The sequence below is a fragment of the Thrips palmi genome, unplaced genomic scaffold, assembly GCF_012932325.1.
Source record: "Thrips palmi isolate BJ-2018 unplaced genomic scaffold, TpBJ-2018v1 HiC_scaffold_19, whole genome shotgun sequence".
In the NCBI taxonomy this organism is placed as follows: Eukaryota; Metazoa; Arthropoda; class Insecta; order Thysanoptera; family Thripidae; genus Thrips; species Thrips palmi.
In genome coordinates, this window is record NW_023144628.1 from 8,479,240 (window position 1) to 8,497,408 (window position 18,169).

Here is an 18,169-nt window from a genome sequence, read left to right on the forward strand (position 1 = left end):
GGCGACAGGGTTTAAATCGGGTGTGGCTCGCAGTCCGTCTGTTTGTCTGTCTGTCTGTATGTCCGTCCGTCTGTCTGTCTGTCTTTCTACCAGTGTGCCAGTGCCGATGGGCGGAAGACCGATGGTCCTGGATTGGGTCCGGACACGCGCGTGACTCGCCTGGGCTGGCCTATAGAAGGTGGCCCGCGCGTGCGCCGATGGCCTTGCCACGGCATCCCGGGGGATCGCGCCGCCCGGCGCCGCTCGCGCGATAGAAGGTAAAAACGGCGCTAACGACGAGCCGTCCCGACTTTCGGGGGGAAGATAAAATCGCGGCGGGGCTTATCGGGACCAAGTTTTGGAAAAGTCCACGAACGAACGGCCGCACGGCTTGACAGTGCGACAGACGGCCGGCGTCGGGAATTGAAGTCGCAGGAGCCTGTTAAAAGATTGTGGAAAATCGAGGAAAACGTTTGAACCGAACCCTGTCACCATGAAGGGTCATTGTGAAAAAAGGCAGGCGCGCGAATCCTGTGAGGGCCAAAAGGACAGTTGACCCCCCGCCGCCTGATAGGTAGGCAAAAGGTGCTACCCAAACCCTCCCTCCCTCAGCCCGGCCCTGGATCCACCTCTGAAGTGGGGCATTTATAAAGTGTCCGTCCGTCCGGTGAGCGTATGACCACGGCCTGGATCAGGACCTACGCGCGTTGGTGATTGGGAAATGGCAACTGGTTCTTTAATTCAGCAGCTGCAGCGGACGCCCTCGGGGCGTGAACCCGGACCCCAGCGCAGGGTGGCCAGCGGCCAAGGCCTGCCCTCCTCATCTCGGAGTATTATTTCCTCCCAACATTGCGTCCATATTTCATAACCACGACATAACTACGGCAGCCCCTGGCCGCGCCCCGGCCGGGCTGGTCCAGGAATCAGAGGGCGGATCGGCCGCCGCCCCCGCCGCCCCCGCCGCCCCCGCCACCACCCCCGCGCTGGTGGTGGTGATTGACTGCGTCACTTTGGAGCGACCGGCCTGGGGCTCCCTTGAGGCCGAGTGGCTACAGTCCAGGCAAAGTGTGCCGACAAGAGCCGGGCAACGCCGCCGTCCCCGCGCGCAGATACGGCGGCCTCGACGCCGTGCTCGCCGTGCTCCGGGGCCGGCCGTCCCGCGCCCCGCCATCCCCGGTGACCACTAAAGTAATCATTCACCGCTGGCGACGGATTCCAGGTTCCAGGATTCCAGGTCGCCGGGGCCTTGCAGGGCCTTGCAGGGTCTTCCAGGGCCGCTGGCCGCCTGATTGCATGCAGATTGTGGCGCCACCTGGGCGGAAATCGTCGCGACTGCTATTGGGATCGGAGCGGCGCCATCGGCGGGCGGACGTGCCGACTGGCGCCAGATTCAAAGCGCGCTCTCTCTCTCTCTCTCTCTCTCTCTCTCTCTCTCTCTCTCTCTCTCTCTCTCTCTCTCTCTCTCTCTCTCTCTCTCTCTCTCTCTCTCTCTCGCGCGCAGAGGGATGCTGAGCCGGGCGGGCCGGCGGTGTGCGGTGAGCAAATAGTGATTATTAGCCGTCGGATTAGGCGGCCGAGGCGCCGGGCCGGCCGAGGCCTGGACAGCGGACCGGAGCCGACCGAGGCGAGGCCTGTATTACTTTATTTCATCCCCGGGGAGGCCCCACGGCCTGGACCACGGCCTCGGACAGGGCCTCGGGCACACGAGCATGAATTAAAACGCCCCGGAGTGTGGTATTTACCCTTCCTTAGCCAAACCCCTGTCTGCCCGCGGTGAGCTGGGCTACCGGGGACAGGGGTGCTGTATAATACAGCTATTACTACAATTAATACACATTCAAGCAAAACTTCCCAGTGGTTTTAATGTATATTTCATTATCTAGGTTCAAGGGTTCATTTGGTTCAAGTTGCAGAGTTGGAGGTTCACAAAAATACTGGGGCTGCGGACAGGCTGAATCTGGAAGCGTGTGAAGCGTGGTTGTGAAGTCGTGTCGAAAAATAGCTCCTGCTTGGTCCTGGGCGAATACACCTTCCTCTTCGGTCGTCCGCGACGTACCGGCACCTGAAAACAAAACAAAAGGCGTTCAGCAGCTTGCTCGCCTGCAGACTGATAAGTATTTCGAGAGTCGTTTTCGTCGCTCTGTCTCTCTCGCACCCATACGGGACGCCCCATGAGTGCGAGAGAGACAGAGCGACGAAAAGGACTCTCGGAATGAGTCTGCCGGTCTGTGAGTCCGCGACCGCGGCCTGCCCGATGCCTATCGCGGCCGCCAGACCGCCAGACCGCCAAGTATGACGAGTTGCATGACTGCGCTGCACATGCGCCGCATCGCCCCGCACGCCGCCATGGTGCACCAGGCCAGCCAGGCCCGCCAGGCCGGCCGGCCGCCACGGGATAATTTGTTCTCCAATTGTCATACAAATTGCGCATTAGTCCACTTTTTACGAGCGCTTAGTGTGGGTGGCTTGGCGCGGCTTGGCGCGGCACAGCGCCGCGGAAACGTACTTGGCATGTGTTGCGCTTCTTGGAATTGGAAACGGGCCGTAATGCGCGCATGCAGAACATCGCGCTGGTGGAGGGGGAAGGGGGGGGGGGCACACGAGCAAAAAGGAAACAAATTGTGCCATAAGGGGGAAAATACGCATCCGGGCGGAAGAGAAAAAATACAATCAGTCGGCTTGAGTGGGGCTCGAACCCGGGCCAACCCAGCCGCCGCGCGGGGCGAGGGGTTGCCTACCTCGTCGGCGCCCGCGGCCACGGGGAAACATCATGGCGGCTGGGAAAAAGCAGTGCGGTACCTCGGCCGGGGGCGGTGGGGGGCGGCCGGGGTTGGCCGGGGCGGCCTGGCGGGGGCGGCTTCCGATAACAGGCGACGTCTTTTCTAATGCGGACGGCCTAAAGAGCCCCGCCGAAGCGTTGTCTCTTTATTCGCGTCTCGGATAAAAGGTCGCCGCCCGCGGGCCTGCCGCGTCTCGTCGCTCTGTCTCTCTCGCACTCACACGGAAAGCCCCGCGGGTGCGACAGAGACGGCGCGACGCACTGGGCGCGGTGACGTATCTCCGGCCGGCGACAGCGCGGCTACGGCCTTCTTGGCGGCGCGGGGAGACTTGGAGGCTAGGCGCCCCGCCCGCAGCGCGCAGCCGCGCAACACCAAGACAGTCTTCGTCGAGGAGATGTAAGGATATTCCAACAAATAACAACGCCAGGCAGCCAGCGCTAACAAGGAGCCGAACTTCGAAAGGCGGGGCGTGTCCGCGACGTGCACGTCGTGGTGCTGCTCGAGCGGCCGCGGTGACGCGGTGGCGGCGAGCGCGGCGTGCGCGGGGCGTGAAAGAGGAGCTCGGAGAGGAGGGCCTTGGCGGCGAGGGGGAGGCGGATTCCTGACACAGTCCAGGTGCCGCGCAGGAAGCGTCCCGCCGTCGCGGCCGCCCCGTCTGCTCGGCGCGGTGCAGAACGTTAAATGGCCGTTCGCTCCTTTCGTCGGCGACATCCGTCCCCGGCGTCGCACCGCGTCGCAACGCGTCGTCTCGGAATGCCGCGGGGCTGCGCGCTACGCGTCCCCCGGGCCCCTGCCAGGCCGCCAGGCCGCCAGGCCGCCGGCCCCGGCAGGGCCACCCCGTCGCTTATTTGTCGACGACGCTCCCCGCGCTAACTGGTCGGTCAAGCGTCGCCGAGGGCCGCCCGCCCCGCCTTCCTGGCCGTGCCCGTCTTGGCGCCCCGCCAGCAGCACCACGCCCCGCCACGCCCCGCCACGCCCCGCCACGCCCCGCCGCGCCCCGCCGCGCCACAGGTCCCCGACGAGATCAAAAGTGAGACAGCCAGCAACACCTTTAAAAAGGCTGCTATCAACGGCCGGCTAACGAGGGCGCCCTGGCGGAGGACACACGCCGCTACGCCGCCAGCGCCCCCCTCCGAAAAAAAATCCGAGGATGTATTTGAACCCCGTACCTCCGCCTTGACGGGCGGATGATTTAACCGCCGCGGCCACGACGTGAACAGATGCGCATTTCGGCGGCGCGCGTTTGCCGCCGCGTCACAGTCGCTGCAGTCTGTGTGTCGCACGGGCCTAACGTGCCTAACTCAATAAATACGCAATTACACTACCCACTCACGCGGCAAATCGAGTTGCATGGCACTTGCCCCGCCTCGCCCCGCCCCGCCCCACCCCGCCACCCCACCCGCCGCGGCCCCGCCGTATGCACACTTCGTGGACACTTCGCCCCGGTGGCGGTGATGAGACCTCCGAATTTCTCATTAATGCTCCCCCTCCCCTTATTTTGAAGCTAACAGCGCAATCCGATTTCTCATGGCTGCCCGGGGAAAACTCTTCCTAGCTGCCCTAGCCTCGCGCGGGGATCCATCTCGCCTTAATTTATTCGGCAAACATGACAGGATCGTCGCCCAAGTTTACCCCCGCGACGCGGCAAGAGGCAGCGCGTGACTGCGGTCAGCCGCGCCATTCAGAGGACGGTTTGTCGCTCTGTCTCTCTCGCACTCTTACGGAGAGCCCCATGAGTGCGACAGAGACAGGCCGACGGGACGACTCTTCTTGATCGTGGAGGAGGGCGTCGAGGAGGAGGGCTTCCTGTGGGGTCCGGAAAGCCACGCCGCGCTTTGGGCACTCATTTCTATGGCGGGGACGGCGCCTGCGCGCGCACCGACGGCAGCCAGCCAGTCCATCAATAATTGTCACCTTTTCATATTCAATGAGTCGTTACCAGCGCGGTGCCGTGCTGCCCCGCCTAGAAGACGCACGTCACAGTCAAGATGTACGACGGCGAGGGGCACGCCTAAAAGACCCAGCGGACTGACTCCGAGAGTCACTCAGCCTCTCTCGCACTCATGGGGCGTCCCGTGCGGGTGCGAGAGAGACAGAGCGACGAAAACGACTCTGGGAATCAGTGTGCTGCCCGTGGAGTGACCCGACCGCGGGCCGCACATCATCTGCAAAATAAAGAGCCCTCTCCTCCTCAGGCCGTCAAAGCCGCGGCGAGCCACGGAGTCACCCTGGCGGCCCTGGCGCCCTGCCCTCCAGTGGAGTGGTGCCGGCAGCAGGCCGAGCAGGCCGAGCAGGGCAGCAGCCTCTAGATAAAGCCAATTAGGCGGCTCGCTGTATCCCGATGCGCCTTTCATCTCAAACGCAAACCCGCACGCTGTCTTTGTTCCGCAGCGCCGCGGGCCCAGCTTTCGTGGTGTGCCTCCGTCGCTCCGTCTCTCTCGCACTCGAGGGGCGCCCCGTAGGGGTGCGAGAGAGACAGAGCGACGGAAGCACTCAGCTCGGAATCAGCCCACAGCCCGGCCTGAGGAGTCACATCGTGGATTTCGGAAAAGAATAATACTTCCGTTTTGCGCCCGGGCTTCTCGGATTCCAAGCAAAGTTGTGGAGGCGGGGGCGGCGGGCCGACTCGACGCCGGACTCAAGGAACACGGCGCTGTTCACTTCAACGCCGCTGCTCCGCTACGCGCGCCTCGGCCAGCCACCGGGCTCGTGCCGAAAGCAGCGCTCTGTCTCTCTCGCACTCGCGGGGTGGCTCGCGTGTGTGCGAGAGAGACAGAGCGACGGCGTCGGAGGCAGCCCGCCGCACGGCGTGACGCGGCGCCGCAGCCATCCGTCCATCCATCGCAGCCTCTCTCTCTCTCTCTCTCTCTCTCTCTCTCTCTCTCTCTCTCTCTCTCTCACTCTGTCTCTCCATTACGCTGCCGAATCATTAATCACCCCGCCAGCCCGCACGCCTACCAACACTACTGCAATTCGGTGTAAGTTTTATTTCTCAAGTCGGCGAGGACGACACCCCACCGCGGTGGCCGGCAGCGTGACACGCCGTGACAAGCCGTGACAGCGCAGAATGGACCCACGGCCGTGACGCGCGTGACACACGCGTGACAGTCACGGCGACGCGGGGCACACTTAGCCGGGACACATCACCATCAACCTCAGAGTGTTTTTCTTCTGTCCCATCTTGGCGTCGTTACGGCGAATCGTCCTCTGGCTTCCTTGTAATGAATGATACACCCTCGGAGCACGCCTTTCAGCGTGATTGTATCGCAACCCCAACGGGGCCATCCGCGACGCTCTCTCTCTCTCTCTCTCTCTCTCTCTCTCTCTCTCTCTCTCTCTCTCTCTCTCTCTCTCTCTCTCTAGCTCGTGCTCGCGCCCTACGAATCTCCACCCAACTCTCCTGCCACGCTTTCGATCACTCAACCCCCGTCGGCACGCGAGCGACGACAACTTTCACTTTTTGCCAAAAAAAAAAGTTTATAAAAAATTCCAATACATTGTAATGTCCACGTGTTTTCCCTCTTCCCACTCACTGTGCGCCACAATTTTTTTCCAGGTCGGTATTTGCAAAATGAGCGAGGACCGGCGGCTTATTTGGGGGGATGCCTGACCTGCCACAGGTGGCGTTCGCTTGGCCCGGCAGGCGAGGCCACGCCAGGCCAGGTAGCGCCACTCGGCGCGCTCTCTTTTATCCCTCATAACGCCATGCCATAATCCTTTCGCCGCTCTTCTTTTCGTCACCAAAATATGAAAATTTTATTCATGAAAGACACGCTTTTTGATGGAAATCAGAGGAGGCCCGGCCGTCCGCCCGTCGCGGCCACTGTTACTGGGACGTGGCGGCTCGGCGGCCCCGCCCTGCCCTGCCCAACCCCGCTTCCTTGATCCGCCCCTCTTAAGTGCGTTGCACAGACGATAAGGTTTGAGTGACGGGGACACCGAGTTGAGGGGAGCGGGTTCAAACTTGGAGGAGACCGGATACCTCCGTTTATGTACACAGCGCGCTGTCGCACGGGGCGTGCCCGGCGCACAGTGGGCAGGTGACCCCAAATTTAGAAAAAAGTTGGTGAGGAAATTTCAGAACATGGATTCACAGAACATAGTTGATTTTGAAGAGCACTTTATAAAAACTACACTGGTAAAACTAAAGCGTAGTTGTACGCTTCATTCAAGCGTACAACTACGCTTCAAGACTGTACGCCCTTCTTCAAGCGTACAACTACGCTTCAAGGCAATTCCCCCATGCATTTAGATAGGAAGAAAGGAGCGCATGGACTCTTGTACGCTTGAAGAAGGGCGTACTGGCTGTACGCTTCACGAAGGGCGTAATAGTACGCCTTAGTTTTACCAGTGTATGAATATTTTTCGAAGACTGGACGCTCCGCTTCCCCCGCCGCGTGGGTGGCGCTCCGTGCGGCGGCACTGCTAATTAATGATGACTGCTGTCGCTGCCAGTGTACCAGTGAGGGCGTGGCGGCGGGGCACTGCCAGGGGCAGCCTCCCAGCAGACTGATTCCGAGAGTCGTCGCTCTGTCTCCGTCGCACTCATGGGGCGTCCCGTACGGGTGCGAGAGAGACAGAGCGACGAAAACGACTCTCGGAGTCGGTCTGCAGTGCCTCGTGGTGCCGCCACTGTAACACGCTGTCCGGCGCAAGAAGTCGCGTGACACGCACTGACACGTGCAGGCGGATGGAAGCGCCGCGAACGGACTCTGCCTTGTCGAGCCGCCGTGGACGGACTATACAATGGCCTTCATTAGGCGAAGCGACGCGATGCGCCGCCCCCCCCCCCCCTCGCAGTGACATGGTTATTTTGCCGACGACCCTCTCGCCTTTGTTGACGACGTCGCCGTCAACGTCAAGCAGCCCCGACAGGACCCGCCTCGCGAAGCGGCAAGACTGATCCCGCAAGTCGTTTTCGTCGCTCTGTCTCTCTCGCACCAATACGGGCCGCCCCACGAGTGCGAGAGAGACAGAGCGACGACTCTCGGAATCAGTCTGCAGGACCATCATTTCCCGCCCTGAAAGAAGCTATCGGCGAGGCGGTCTTAGGCAGCGTCTATTATCATCGGGAATTCCCTCACAGCAGCGCGGAAAGAGAAAAGGGGGACCGGAAGGAACGAATTGAGGCCCCGTTGGCACTCCGTTTGGACAGCGGGCCGTTTGGCGGCAAGGCGGGCCGCAGACTCATTCCGAGAGGCGTGTTCGTCGCTCTGTCTCTCCCGCACCCACACGGGACGCCCCACGAGTGCGAGAGGGAGAGACAGACAGAGCGACGGAAACGACTCTCGGAGTCAGTCTGCAGGTGGCCCTGCTATGCCCGGCGGCAGGCGGGGCGCGGTGCGGCATGACAATGACATTGAATCGGCCGGCGGGTAGTTTACCGCAAATTATTTTTGTCACAGCAACAGATGGCGCGGCCTTTCTGGGAACGAACCGCCCGGCCGGTCGCGTGCCAACTATCGGCATGGCGACGGACGGCGGGGAAACGAATTAGAAATAATCACTCTCTCGTCATCAGGGTGCTGCGGCTCCCTGACGCCAGGGGTGCTCAAAGGCCTGCCGGTAGCGGCCTGCAGACCAACAACCGTTTTTGGAAAAACTTGAACTACCTCCTGCGTCGTAGTTGCTGCTGCTCCTGCTGCTTGGAGATTGAAAATTTGCGGATCACACCCTTCCCTCTGTTTGTTTTCTCAGCTTTTCTCGCAATTTTTCACGAACGAAAGTATGAGAAATAGCACTTGCAAAGTGCGTTATTTTTTGGCGCGCGGCCCCGCCCCGTCGGCGCTGCCATGGCCCGGCCACGCCGCAGCTGCCCCGCGGTATATTCCCCCCACGATCGCCGGCGTGACGCCCCGAGACGAGGCCGCGTCCGAAAGGCCTTTCGCTTCATAAAACGGCCGCCAGGAGCGCCGCACAGTGGGCCAGAAGACCGGTGCAGGCGGCCGAGACTCTAGACGCGTTTTGAGCTCCCGAGTCGCGAAACAGAATTGGAACCCAGCGTGTGACCCCACCAATGGATTCCTCGTTCGGAGAGCAATCCATTGGAGCGGTCACACGTCCGGTACGAGTCCTGTTTAGCGACTCTGGAGCTCAAAGCGCGTCCGGGGTTTTGACCGCCTCCACCGGTCTTCTGGCCCACTGTGCGCCGGTGAGGCGAGAGCTGGCAGAGCAGCAGGAGCTGGCAGGGCGTATGTGCGGCGCGTATTTGCGGCCGTATTTCCGGCGAGGCACGCGTCACATAAAAAGCTCGGCGGAGCGGGGAGGGGCGGGGCGGGGCCACCCAGGGGCACACGCACCCTGCAACCCTGCACCGCTTCTGCGCATGATATTGCCTTGTCTTGGCGAGTAGACCCCCTTCCCCCTTCTCCCGAGAGAAACATCTGGCTCGTGTAAAGCCGGCGCAGCCGTCTTGTACTTCCTCCGCCGCAGCGTGCAAAGTGGCGAGCCGAGTCGGCGTTGCGCACCCTTTCGCCGGTACTTCGAGGACCTCCAGGGCCCAGGACCTCTAGGACCTCGAGGACCTCCAGAACCTTCTGGACCTCTAGGGCTTCTAGTACCTAGTAACTTGAAGCCCGTCGAGTAGGCAGCGCGGCTTTGATTAACGTCGCCGTCTCCCTCAAGAAGGCCCCGACGGCTGACGCGGCCGGCGACACGCCCCGCGACACGCTCGGGAGGAAGCGGCGGGCGTGGCGTGGCGTGGCGGGGCGCGGTGGGGCGTGGCGGGGCGTGGCGTGGCGGGGCGGGGCGTGGCGGTGCGCGCGAGCCGGGTGGTCCTCCGTCAGCCTGGGGGCCAAGTTGACAACGAGGCGATGACACCGGCGCGGGATGCACGTCAGCCCCTCCTCTCTTCATACGCCGAGGGAAGTCCCGCGTCGTCGCGGCCCAGCGGCGTGCAGCCTAGCGTGCGGCCCAACGTCGCTCTGTCTCTCTCGCACTCACGGCGCGCCCCGCGGGGGAGCGAGAGAGACAGAGCGACAATGCGCCGTTCGGAATGAGTCCGCTGCACCTCAAAGGCCGTCCCCGTGGCGGCGAGCGAAGCAAGGCGAAGCAGGCCGAGGCGATGCACGATGCACTCTGCGCTCAAAGCCACCGCACCGCTCCCACACGCACTGCGAAGGCGGGCTGAAAACCCCTACAGTGGGTTTTACAGTGGGTCTCTCTTCGGAGCGACTGTACTTTGACGTCAACGCAAGGGTTACTTTGACATCGTAACCAAGACCACCTGTTCTCGTCTGCAAACTCCCAAACCCAATCAAAAAGGCGGCAAAAAAAAAGTCCCCGACTCAACTGGCTTTTCTGTGAGTTCATCCCGGCAAACGACGCTGCGAGTCGGGCCGGTCGGCCAGACGAAAAGAGTTGCCGTCCCGCGATAGATTTGTTCCGGCTAAAACGCCCGTTTGTTTGCCGCTCCAGTAGTGGCGGTTCCAGTTCCGCTTCCAGCGGACTGATGCCGAGAGCCGTCTTCGCCGCTCTGTCTCCCTCCCGCACCTACACGGGACGCCCCACGAGCGCGAGAGAGACAGAGCGACGAGAACGACTCCCGGAATCAGCCTGCAGTGGCTGGACGAGCTCTGCTGGAGTTCTCCAGCCCGTCACCGGAGCCCTCGCGGCGATCTTTGGATCTGGAGGGATTTGTCCGCCTGCTCGTGCGAGCCTTCGAACTGCCGCACGTTCAACAACTACTGGACACACATTTCTTTGCCAGGCAGTCGTGAGCCTGGCCGGTCCTTACGGCCCACTGTGCGCTGCCTCCGAGGCTGCCGCGGACTAAAGCCTTATTTCCCAGCGACACGCCGGACGGGCTATGGCTGGGCTGGACGGCAGAGAAGGGACGTCGACAAAAGGACGCCATGCACTTTAATTCGCGGGCCACGCCGCGCCACGCCACGCCACGCCACGCTACGCCTGTCCTCCGCAAAGTCGTTCTACTTAAACGCTCACCGCGATGAAGAAATAAGCCACCCTCCTCCACGACGACAACCACGACGGCGAGGAGGACCACCTCGGCCGACGTTGAGGGGTTGATTGCGAAGACAGCTTTCGTCGCTCTGTCTCCCTCGCACCCATCAGGCGTTCCGAAGGGGTGCGAGAGAGACAGAGCGACGAAGGCAGTCCTCAGAATCCGCCCGCTCCGCTGGCAGACAGACGCTAGTGCCCGTTATGCCCTCGCAATAATAATACAAGATAAATTGCCGCGGGCCATTGCCGCTGCCGAAAGCCGAGAGCGCCTGTCGCTTAATTAACTGGAATGAGAGACGTCGCGCCCCGCGGGCTGGAGAGCCGGGCAGCTGGGCCAGGTGCAAAGGCTGCTGCGGTAGAGAGCCACTACTGTACCTAGGTGGGGCGTAGAGAGTCGCCGCGGAAAAGAGAAGTTAGAGAGGCGGAGAGACAATGGCCGCGGGCTGGACCTAGGTGAGGCGTAGAGAGTCGCCGCGGAAAAGAGAAGTTAGAGAGGCGGAGAGACAATGGCCGCGGGCTGGAGAGGCGCTCCTGGACACAGTGTGCCGGAACGGCCCCGGAGAATGAGCCGCTGAAAGGCCCAAATTTAGGTGGCGCGCGGGCGAGGACTTTGACCGAGGCTTTGCCGCGCTCTCGCTGCAGCAAGGCAGCCAATGGCAGCCAAGGGGGGCGAGGGAGGCCAGCAAGGCCACGCTTGGCGCTTCAAATGAAATCTCGGGCCACCAAGACGCTGCAATAAACGCAAAGAAAATGGTAAGTGCGGCGTCCTCACGCAGGTAATCTCTCTAATTTCCAGCAGCGCGAGCCGGGCAGCCAGGCAGGCAGCCACCACCCACGCCCTTTGCAGTTCCGAGGCCGGCTTAACGGTGGCGCGAAACGGCGCTAGGAAAGCTTTCAACGAGCTCGTAACGGGGCGGCCGGGCGGGCCGGGCCGCGGCGGCGAGGGAGACGGAGACGCACTGGTTCACCTGGTTTAAATCTGGCGCGTCTCGTCGCCACGGCGCGCCGCACAGTGGGCAAGAAGACCGGTGGAGCGGCCGAAATTCGAGACGCGTTTTGAGCTCCAGAGTCGCTGAATGGGACTCAAACTGAGCGTGTTACCCCACCAATGGATTCCTCGTTCGGAGAGCAATCCATTGGTGGGGTCACATGCTCAGTTCGAGTCCCATTCAGCGACTTGGAGCTCAAAACGCGTCTAGAATTTTGGCCGCTTCACCGGTCTTCTGGCCCACTGTGCGCCGTCGGCAGTGTGGCCAAAACAACGCGCGGAAAAACGCGGCGAAAAAAGGAGGAGGACGAAACGAACGACTGTGCGTGCCGCGCACTGCGTGGGCGCCATGAAAATCACACATGCGGCATAAAAAGGAAGATCGCGCTACAATGTAATGTTGTAAAGCCCCGTGGACTGGAAGGCGCGGATACCGCACTGGGAGTCGGCCGGCCTGGGGAAAAATAAATAAAAGGAGGGGATGTAATCAGAACGTCAGCAAACGTCAAAACGATCGAGACTGTTGGAGTGAGGGGCGTCTTCCTGGAGACTCCAGCACGGGGCCTCTGGAGCCGGCCAAGGCTGGTTCCGAGAGTCATTTTCGTCGCTCTGCCTCTCTCGCACTCACGAGGCATCCCGAGGTGCGAGAGAGACAGAGCGACGAAAACGACTCTCAGTCTGCAGGCTGGCAGCGCTGAGCGCGCTGAGCCGCTCGCTCGGTCGGTAAGGAACCCTGTCCGTGCTTACAGCTCCCCGGGGACTTTGCAGTGCCGTGACGGGGCCGTTACTCCGGGGCCTGCAGGGCGTAACTGACCGTTACCTCGGCGTTACCCGCTGCTACCCCGCCAGCCGCCCACACTCATTCACTCCGAGGGGTAATGGACAAATCTGGTCCAGTGGTTTAGGCCGGGCTGTCTTTCCCGCACCCTGCGTGCTTTTCCCGCTTCCTTTAGCAAACAGGCCGTAACAGGCGCCATAGAAGAGCGGCGCAGGCGGCCAAACCTCTAGACGTGTTTTGAGTTCCAGAGTCGCTAAATGGGACTCGAACTGAGCGTGTGACCCCACCAATGGATTGCTCGTTCGGAGACTGCACCAATATTTAAGCGACCAAAGTATTATTTCAATGCATTAACCCTGCCTGATACTTTCGGTCGGTTTGGCTCGAGCTTCCTGAGAGCGAAACCCTAGAAAACAGAAACAAGCCCCGAAAATCGAGCGTGAAGGCGAGAGCCGGCGCAGCGCAGGGATGAGAAATGGTGGTGTGCGGTACCGCCGTTATTCTGGATTGATGATGATTTTGTTCCGGAGCGTTGGTGGCCGGGCCGGCCGGCGTGGCCGCGTTCACACGGCAAATCGGCCGGACGCATCCACTCGGCACCCCGACCGCCCCGACCGCCCACAACCACGCGCGCATCGCTCAGCGCGCTCGGCGGCAATGCAGCGAGCAGGGCGCCAACGCCGCGTCCTTTACGAGAACGTATCCAACACGGCAAGGCAGCGGACTGATTCCGAACAGTGCTTTCGTCGCTCTGTCTCTCTCACACTCATAGGGACGTCCGAAGGAGTACGAGAGAGAGAGAGGGAGAGAGAGAGGGAGACGAAAGCATCGGGTCCTGCAGGGCAGGGCACGACGGGCCGCCGCAGTTATCAAAATGGGCCCCACTACTTCCGATCCCGCAAACCATAACGGGGCGCGACCCTCCCCGTGCATTGTGCGCCCCCCCCCCCCCCCCCTCCCCTCGCATCGCCTCTCTCCCTTCTCGCTTCAAGATTTGCGCCGCCCCGACCAAAATCCGAGTCGATCCTCAGCATGAGGTGTCCTCGACCCCACGGCCGCCACGCACAGTGGGCCAGAGGACCGGTGGAGGCGGACAAAGCTCAAGGCGCGTTTCGAGCTCCAGAGTCGCTAAATGGGACTCGAACCGAACGTGTGACCCCACCAATGGATTCCTCGTTCGGAGAGCAATCCATCGGTGGGGTCACACGTTCGGTTCGAGTCCCATTTGGCGACTCTGGAGCTCAAAACGCGTCCGGGGTTTTGACCGCCTCCACCGGTCTTCTGGCCCACTGTGGATCGGGCGCGAGGCGCTGGGCTCGCCGCGCGAGGCTTGCCGCGGAGGGTGTCCCTGGGTGTCCCCCTCCAAAGCGCCCTCGATTGTGTAGCGGCGTAAAATATATCACACAAAGAGGCGCAGTTCACAAACATTCAGCGCGGGGGAAAGAGAGGAAGAAAAGAAACACGCTTGGAAAAAAATATCTCGCGGGGCGGGACGGACAAAGCCTGACCACTTGAGTATGACCCCCAAGGGATGGTGCGGGCTGGTTGCTTTCCCTTTCCCGCTGTACGGAAAACATTTCGGGTGTCGCGGAAAAGTGATTTGGGGCAGTGTTATCGAGTAACGATCCCACTTAGAGTGTAGTGACGACCATCGACGTGTAGGTTCGCCCCCCTTCCTTCCCCCCTCTATCTGTCATCGCAGTTTCATTACGAAATTGCTTTTCCAGTGCCTAGTAAATTATGGTTCGCTTTTATACAGCTCTCTCTCTTTCTCTCTCTCTCCCTCTCTCTCTCTCTCTCTCTCTCCAGCGTATTATGTAGCAATATCGCGCGCCAAAGCCCCGCCGTTTCTTTTTCCCCTGCACTTGTTTTTCAACAACTTTCTCCGGGACCAATTTGTTTTAGTTTCTGCAGGCGTTGTCGTTTCGGCCGGATCAAGACGAATCACCCCTCCGACAGCGGCCCGAGCGGAGCCGAGCGGAGCCGAGCGAGCAACGCGTTCGTCGAGGGCGAAAAAAAGAGACGAGCGCACACACAACCCATTAGGGGATGTCTCATTCAGCATTACAATATCAGTGCGTAAAAGTTGGCGGCACTGCCGCGGGGCTGCATGGCGACCGGGGACAGGCAGCGGGGACTTTTGGGACACGAAACAGCAACGGTGAAACACGCGAAAAAGTGGTCTGCAGCGAGATTCGAACCACCGCCGGAGGGTGGAAGCGGTGGTAGAGGGTTGGCGGAAGCCTGGGTAACGCAAGGCAGCAGCGTGATCGAAACTGATTTTGGCTCGCAACGCAAGCAACCTGTCGTGCATGCCTGCACACTGCTACCCTCGCCCAGACCGTCGCGTCGAACGTGAGAAGCTCTTCCTCTCTCTTTTTCCTCACGACTGTTGCTAATTCCAGCCTCAGCCTGGGAGAATCGCGCCGTAATCCCATCCCATCCCCGATCTCGCTATCATGTCGGCTTTTCGGTAATGGCGTGCTCTGCACGCCGACTCCGAAAGTGCTCCGTCTCTGTCGAGACACTGCAGTGAGCGCCATGAGTGCGAGAGAGTCAGAGTCCACACTCATCCAGGCGGGCGGTTTTTGCCGGTCTTTCCGGACCCAGCCGATCGGCTGTTGAACAGTTTGCAGTTGTCAGATCCACCGCCACCAACGCCACCCCTCTCAGCACGAACTCTGCATTTTCCTTCTCTAGGGTTGTAGGTCTCGATTTCGCCAGCGCGTGCCTCCCCAGCCTCGCTGATTTTCTTTATGGTTTTCCTCCTCGCCGTTGGATTCACGAGGCGAAATCTCCGCGATAAGCGAGATGGCCGACATGGCGTCGCCGCCAAAGTGTTTGAAGCGGTGACCGCAGCCCGCAGTCGCTTTCGTCGCTCTGTCTCTCTCGCACTCACGGGGCGTCCCGTGCGGGTGCGAGAGAGACAGAGCGACAGTCCACTGATTGGCGTGACCGCAGCACGCGCGTGACGAGATAAACCGCGGCACGCGTGCGCGCCGCGTGCGATTCCACAAACACGGCGAGGAGGCGCATCATCGTCCGAGATATGGCGAACGCAGCGCCCCCTCCCACAGTGGGCCAGAAGACCGGTGCAGGCGGGTGAAATTCCAGACGCGTTTTAAGCTCCAGAGTCACTAAGTGGGATTCGAACCGAACGTGTGACCCCACCAGTGGATTCCTCGTTTGAAGAGCAATCCAATGGTAGGGTCACACGTTCGGTTCGAGTCCCATTTAGCCACTCCGGAGCTCATATCGCGTCTAGAGTTTTGGCCGCCTCCTCCGGTCTTCTGGCCCACTGTGCCTTCTGGGCGAGATGAGCCCACGGCCTGGCCGGCGGCCTACCCGTTGGCGGGCTCGCAAGTTAGAAGCTTCACTTTGCATGTCCGTCAACACACGAGGCGATTCCGAATAATTTGAGCGCGCGCAAACTTTCTGATCCCTCTGCTCTCCATAATCCATACGGGCCGGCCGGGCCGCTTCGCTGCTACATACTGCATGAGCGAGGACGCACTACATCAAAGCGCGCGCCGATGAAATAAGCGGACGGCCAAAAAAAAAATTGGAGCGCGGCGCCGCCGCCGGGGCTCGAACCCGGGACGCTTTTCGGCGTCCAGGGCAATGGTTGCGTTCCACGGCGGGGGTTGTTAGACCGTGTCAGTGCCGCCGCGGCTTCTTTGATAGATTGTGATTAATACGATTTCTCGGTCAATTTTACCGCCGCGTGCGTGGCGTGGCGTTGCGTGGCGCGGGCATAGATAACCGCGCGAGGTGCCCGGGTAAATGAGGGAGGGGGGGATTTGGGTAGCCGGGGAGGGAGGGAGGGGCGCGTGCGGGTCTCGCGACACTACGACGGCTACGTCGGCCTGCCATTCCGAGAGTCGTTTTCGTCGCTCTGTCTCTCTCGCACCCATAGGGCACGCCCCATGAGTGCGACAGAGACAGAGCGACGGAAACGACTCTCGGAAGCAGTCTGCTGGAGATTAGACTGCAGCGCGATAAATTTGAAACGGATCCTCCGCAGAATGCAGGTCAGGGTGTTGGTGACGCGCTCGAACGCTGTCTCGCAGACCGAAACCTCTCGCGTGGGAGACTATTACGCCGTCGGGCTTGCTTTCCGTGGGGCTGCTTAGTGTCCTTCGTACACGGGGAAGCATCGTGGTGGAGCCACTGCTGGAAAGAGAGACTGCTCTCGCTGACTTTTCCAGGCCCTCGACACTGGCCGTGGCTGGTGGCTGACTCCTTGCGGCTGGCTGGGAGTTTGCATGGTGATTTGTACGGGGTGTAGTCCTTGATCGATTTTGTGATTGCATTATGGCGAGCGTTTGATGGATTAGTCGCCCCGGCACCCTGATGGATGAGGTAAATACGCCCCCTACCCCCGCCACTGCAGTCTCGTTCCGAACAGTGCCTCATGGTCCCGTCTCTCTTGCACCCCTGCAGACCGCCCTCGGAGTGCGAGAGAGACGGAGCGAATGGAGCCCCGGCGGATGGTGCCGCCGCCGCCGAGCACTTGGCATTCCGAAAGCGCTTTAACTTTATTTCGCTGTCCGTTGTCACCTCCCGGATCGAAGAGCAAAGAGAGGGGAGGACACTATACGGTCCGGCAGGAAGGCGAGAAATTGCGAGCCAAATGAGGGAGCCAAACAGTGTTTATTCCGCCAATCAGGGGGTGTGCAGTGCAGGCAGTGCGGGCACACGCGCATCCCGGGGACGCGGCATCAGCTGGCCACGTCGCGCCGCCCATGATTGTAGAGTGGTGCTGGAGTCTTGCAATCACTCTTCCATTATGCGGGCCAGTGGAAAAAAGAAAACACACTGTCGCGAAAATAAGTCGTCACTCCAATCTTGGGCCAAGGGTTTCCCATTTTTCCTGTACCATGATCGGCCTTAAAATCATGGTTTTGGAAGTCTCTAGTAATTTTTTGTGAGGGACATTTCCGCCAATCTACGTAACATTAATCTGTTAAATTCCAGTGTCTCTACCGCGCACTCTGATCCGCGCTGCCCGCGTCTCCGCGTCTCGATACACGGCGCGGCGTAGAAAATCCCGAGTCGTCATCTTTTCGTGTTTGCCCGGCGCTGCCCTCCGGTTGTTTTGTGTCCTTGTTGTGATTGATGTCGTTTTGCTGTCGTGAGAAAGTCGCGAGTGTGTCTTGTTTTTCTTGGGCGGTGGCGCCGAGTGGCGCCGGCCAGGCCAGGCCCCGGGCTTTGGCTGGACGCCGCCAAGTCTTTCATGGTCCAGCCGACCGGAAATTGAGCTGAGAAAGTGGAAGGGGGAGGGGAAGGGGTTGAGCAACATTTTCTTCATCAGGGGGTGTGACCCAGCTCAGAGGACTAACACGTCGAGAGGAAAAACCCACTTTCTGTGTTGTTCTTGTTTATGTTTGTGTAGTTCTTTTTCGCAAAGCTGGAAAATTCAAAGAGTTCTATGATTCTACGAAGCCTCTTTTAGAACAGCTAGGCTTGTGGCCTCTGGTAAGAAACCTAGATTCCACAGAACCGGTGCTTTTTTCCCAAACCAAGCGGCCAACGCCTTCCACGAATAAACGATCCACTAAAGCGCCACCCCGTAGGAAAGAAGACTCGACATGCCAACAAAAGTACCGTAACACTAAAAACAGACGGCAGCAACAAGGAAAAAAATACGCAATGATATTCGAGCACCGAGCGAGCCAATAA

General features: G+C 60.5%; 1 protein-coding gene across 1 annotated transcript in view; it reads right to left on the minus strand.

Moving 5' to 3' along the window:
* Positions 1-1,864: 1,864 nt before the first annotated feature.
* The window catches only part of LOC117646304 (cilia- and flagella-associated protein 251-like), a 59,773-nt gene continuing 43,468 nt past the window's right edge, over positions 1,865-18,169 (minus strand). The window contains exon 4 of the mRNA XM_034387164.1: positions 1,865-2,041. Within this exon, the coding sequence (XP_034243055.1) occupies positions 1,865-2,041 (177 nt within the window). The remainder of the gene's footprint in view (positions 2,042-18,169) is intronic.